The 4,799-nt window shown below is 40.0% G+C and overlaps 2 protein-coding genes across 2 annotated transcripts in view; both read right to left on the bottom strand.

Moving 5' to 3' along the window:
* LOC106891319 (deoxycytidine kinase-like) overlaps window positions 1–98 on the bottom strand; it is a 4,820-nt gene extending 4,722 nt beyond the window's left edge. The window contains exon 1 of the mRNA XM_014947770.1: window positions 81–98. Coding sequence (XP_014803256.1) covers window positions 81–98 — 18 coding nt within the window. The remainder of the gene's footprint in view (window positions 1–80) is intronic.
* A 216-nt stretch (window positions 99–314) lies between these two features.
* Window positions 315–4,449, bottom strand: LOC106891320 (deoxycytidine kinase-like). Its single transcript, XM_014947771.1, has 4 exons — window positions 4,174–4,449; window positions 3,527–3,642; window positions 2,029–2,128; window positions 315–612 (listed from the first exon to the last, which is right to left on the bottom strand). Exons 1-4 carry the CDS (start codon window positions 4,447–4,449, stop codon window positions 589–591), a joined length of 516 nt encoding a protein of 171 aa, XP_014803257.1. The 3' UTR covers window positions 315–588.
* Window positions 4,450–4,799: the final 350 nt, after the last annotated feature.

The following is a 4,799-nucleotide window of genomic DNA, read 5'->3' on the forward strand; positions in this document are numbered from 1 at the left end:
GTTTGAAATCCGTGTGCCGGGGGGGGAGGGATTGTAAACAAGATGTGTTTAAATGAGTTTATTGCAGGTGTAACCCTTACGGCTGCAGTAAGGGCCATCTCTAAGTAGCGTAAATCCCGTGAAAAAAAGAGCCATTCAATAAAACAGAACTTGAAAGTAAAGGTTTCTGGACGCCATAACAGTCTCGTCTTAAAATGGTGAACTATGCCAGTTATTGCAAAACAACCCTGCCCCAGCGCCTATCTCTGTTTACTGGCTTGTCAACAGCTGATAACTGGCTAACTCCTCCACTGTTAATGCCACTTACTAGTCGATATTATTTTAAAAACTTTATTAATAAGCAGAGAATACACACAAAGAACACTATCAAAGCACCCCGTAAGTTTTCATTTTAACTAGACAAAATTCTGTGAAAAACCACACAGGTCAGACAAGCAAAAAAACCCAAACCATATTTTACACTTCAGTCTTGCCTTAAAATAAGCTAGATGGGTAATGCATTCAGCTAAAGTAAATGTTTAGGAAAACACTGATTGTTAGGTTTAACTTCTGAACTTCAAGGACTTATTCAAAGTCATTTTCATGTTCTTAGGAAGTCAGGAAAGACTTGACCTGTGAAAACAAAAAAGCATATATATTTGCATTAGAAGCAAAACTGAATCATTAGATTTTTTTCCCCTTCCTTTCTTGGGAAACAAATAGTTTGTTATTGTTCATTCTCCAGTGCTGTTCTGCCTTTCCATCCAATTAATTCATGACCTGAAATGCGTTTAGTGTAGCAGATGGCTGTGAAACCAAGATTTTTTAAGTTAGTACTGGGTAGAATTGAGTAACTTGATTACTCAAAAATAGCAAGTACTTATGAAAGGCAGCTTCTGGAATGTTTTACAGAATGTTACTTCATTACCTCGCTGTACCCACCACCCCAGGCTGAAGGAGAGCTGACCTCGTGTGCTGGGTGGTGAAGGGGGTTCGGTGGAGACCACACTTGCAGTGGGCAAGTTAAAAGAAAGATGGCATGTGTGGTGTAGTCTGGTTCATAACTCTCCAAGCTGTTAACTGATAGTTTCCATAAGGATACAACTTAACAAATACCTCCAGAACTGAACACTGCAATCCCCTCCCCAGTTAATGCAGAGCTATTTAATTGGCTTGAAGGAATCATTCTTCAGCGATCTCAAATTGATGACCAAGAACAAAATGGAGAAAATGGTTTATATGGTTTGATAGGAGGGCACTTGTTTTTATCTTACAAGAGTAATCTTGTTGGGGCAATGGGGGAAAGTTAACGTGTCCCAGTGTGTGTGATTAATGTTACAGCTTGGGATGGAGGTGAGCCCCATGCCTTTTAAGTATTGGGATTTTTGGTTTGTTTTGGGTTTTATTTCTGTACACACAGCACATGGCTCCTGCAGAAGACTCTTTGGGCACTTTCCAAGTTTTGCCTTTTGGCAAAATTGGCAAACACCGTTTTGACTTAAGTGATGTATTTATTATTGCTTTGTTCCCTCAAATGGCTGTTGACTCTCCCTCCCAACTGTACTTCAGTGTCACCTCATGCATGTAGAGCTATGTACAAGGTTGTTATCCCTGTGTTTGTCAGATGTGTTGTGCTCTGTCCAGGAAGAGCCTAGATCCCTAGAATGCGAGGGGGCATAAATAGCTCTAAGCTGACTGCAGGATTTTTCTGAGGACATGATGGCTGACACGAATTGGACAGTATTGTTCTGTGAGCTGTTTAATGACCAGTACGGCAGTGCAGACGTGGCAGAGAGTGGTCTGACTACTCCAGCTGCTGTGTACTTGCATCCCCCCACAATTGCCCTTCTTTAAATGATTCATACTGTTTTGTTTGGGAAGGAAAATAAAACACCGTTCTGTAGCCATGTAGCTTCCTAAGTCTGTGAAGGAGACTGACTGTACTAGTCCCAAACAAGTACTTCATCACAAAGGTTAAGAATGTAAATTGATAACTTGGAGCATTACTGCACAGGAAGAGCAACTGAGGAAACATTATTTAATACTTACCTTATCAATCAGGTACTCCTGTTTAATCTTATCATTCTTGAAGTCTTCATTAACATCCAAAACTAGAATGGGCACCTCTCTAAGGTTCTCAAAATCAACTCTGTTAAATGGAAGAACATAATGCAAGTAAAAATGCTGTAACATCCTGTGTATAAAACAATATTGCTTTCCAAGTTGTCCTAAGGGTGCAGCATTTGTTACTCAGATTACCACGTGTACCTGAGATGTTAATACTGCTGCCCATGACTTAGGTATAAAGCCCAAGTCAAGCCTGTCCTTAATTGCTCTTGTGTAACCCAGTCAACATTGTATCACTGCAACTTTAATGTAAATCTGGCCTTTTAATATCTATTTTTACTGTACAACTAGGGAGGAAGGCTAGTTTAGGCTGCTTACCTTAATTTCCTTTACCTCATTCTTTGTTATGAAATCAATTAGAAGGAAGGTGATTTGGTAAGAGGGAGTGTGATACTTTAAAATAAAGTGTCACTTGCCCTCTTGTTTTCCCCACCCCTTTCTAGTTAACTGCTAATCCATTTACTACAGGTCTAAAGCTTCCTCTGGTGGGGATGACCTCTTTAGCAGGTTATAAGACTGGAATTTAAAATGGCTCAGAGATAAGAAGACCATTTTGGCTACTAGAAGCAGACAGGAGCAGAACTTGTGCAACTGGATGTATTGTTCTCTTAAAGCTGTAGTTATTCTCTTTCTACATGTGAAAAGCATTTCTAAAACACAGTAAGTGTGCTGAATAACATTCTTAACTTGTATTCACAGACTTAAGTGTTCCTATGAAAAACCACAGGAAATGCACACTCACAAGTTTGGAAGGAGCATGCAATGTAAACATTCCCAAAATTCCCCAGTATGCAGGGCTGTCTTGTCTTCCAAGTATTTAGGTCATCTTACATGAAACTTAAGAGAGTAGATGTGACCGGTAACATACTTTTCCTGGAATTGTTATGCTTCCCATTCAATAGAATATTTCAGGCTCCTCTAGGGGAAAATCTCAAGTCTGCTTTCACATTTAGAGACTGTTTAGGCGGGAAAGCCAGTGAAAGTCAGTAAGGACACTGGGGGGAAAAGTACGTAGAGATCACTTAGTTACTTGTGTGTAACAGTGCCTGCCAAAAGCCTTCTGATAGCGTTTATTTTGAAGCTATGATTAATATTTAAACTTTGGTGAAACAGTCATCCTAGTTTAAAGGTAGTTGGGACCTTGTCCTCCCTTACACTGGAACTGGATGCTGCTTAGTAGGTAACTTATGTGATTGGACACCGCTTCAACTATGCCCTATTCCCATCTACTTCCAGTTAACAAAATTAATATCCTTGCTGGAGTTAGAGCTACATAGCTTTCTAGTTGAAGCTAATGCTTAAAAAGGGCTGTAAATTAGATGAAGTTCTGTCTCTTGGGCAGTGATTTCCCTTTAGCATATAAGGTAGGAAAGAGCCTTGCCTGTAAGTTGAAAGTTGCCTACAGAAGATAGGTTCATACCTCATAGTCCTTTCATGAAGCCAGGTTTCATGTTTATAGTGGAGGCTTTCCAAATACTCAAGCTCAATTCCTTGCTCCTCTTCTCTTCCCCTCATCTGTAGCCTTTCCATGCATTTCTGAAAATAAAAAAAAGAAAAGCACAAACCTAGGCATTAACCATGCGTTGAAGGTTAAATCAGCTAAATAGATCAAGGGGTCCTTAAATCAAAAGGACTAATGCTAGACACTAGTAAGCATTAATTTTAAATGTTTGGCTGAATGAGTTAAATCTAGAATAACTTTTGTTTCAAAAAAAAACCCAACCCAAAACACAAAGTTGAGCCACTTTAGCAGATTGTCGTAATTTCCCATACAGTCCTGAATTGAAGTTAAGTCAAACTTTACTCAGAAGTTCAATTTCAGCCTTTGATCTTTACTGAGAGTGGCAGGTGCTGGTGACCACAGCATTCGCTGACATCAGAACAGCAGTTCAGAAGGGAGGGTTCTTAATTTGGTCTCTGAATGAAATCTGAATTTATGATAGGCTTCCCATTACATTGTAGGGGGGGAGCTAATTCAGTGTTAGTCACTGCATTCATTAGTGCATAGGTTTTTATATCCCCTTAAGTTTCGGAAACAAAAGCTGCAGCTGAAAACTGTGAACGTACCTGAGGTGTAGTTCTTAGGTAGATGATGCCATCCAGTTCTAGATCAGATTCAAACTGATTCAAAAGCCATGAGTGCCAGTCCTGATAAATAGCCCACTCTGTTTCATTAATATTTCCAGACTCGAATAGGTTAGAAGCAAATACATACCTGCAGTGAAAGGCATTAGTATTAGTCTCATAGCAGGAATGACCGAAGTCAGCTACTAAAACACTTCTCAAAGGATCAGAATCATGGTACTGAAAAAATAGCTGCCTACTCTTACATCCATAAAGCATTCTCAGTACCATCCAGCTCTTTCACCTGTTGAATCAGACCTGCTCCTTGCAGATACCAGCTTAATGTGAAGTGTCACCCCAGCTCCACACCTTTATGTGCAAAGACACAGAGCTGTTAATCCGAACTCTTGTTGTGAGAGTAATTACCTATCACTGTACACAGATCTCTCGAAAAATTGCACTGGGTGTTCTGCTTCATGTAGCTTGGCTGAGACAGGCTTTAATTGTGCTCTTACGCGGCTCAAGCAAGCGTAAGTCTGAAATGTATAGGCCCATCTGGTGGGTTTATCATACAGCATTTTAAGTAGATTTCCTCCGCTCTTCTGAGATGTTGAAAGCTCCTAGGGGAC

Source organism: Calidris pugnax, unplaced genomic scaffold (genome assembly GCF_001431845.1).
Source record: "Calidris pugnax isolate Ruff unplaced genomic scaffold, ASM143184v1 scaffold27, whole genome shotgun sequence".
In the NCBI taxonomy this organism is placed as follows: domain Eukaryota; kingdom Metazoa; phylum Chordata; class Aves; order Charadriiformes; family Scolopacidae; genus Calidris; species Calidris pugnax.

What these genes read in the sequence shown, in the direction of transcription:
- LOC106891320 (XM_014947771.1), bottom strand. Translation starts at nt 4,449, where the DNA reads ATGCTTTATGGATGTAAGAGTAGGCAGCTATTTTTTCAGTACCATGAT. An exon ending in ACCTAAGAACTACACCTCAG is followed by an intron (nt 3,643 to 4,173) that starts GTACGTTCACAG and finishes TTTTATTTTCAG; the next exon opens with AAATGCATGGAAAGGCTACA. An exon ending in AGGAGTACCTGATTGATAAG is followed by an intron (nt 613 to 2,028) that starts GTAAGTATTAAA and finishes TTGTTTTCACAG; the next exon opens with GTCAAGTCTTTCCTGACTTC.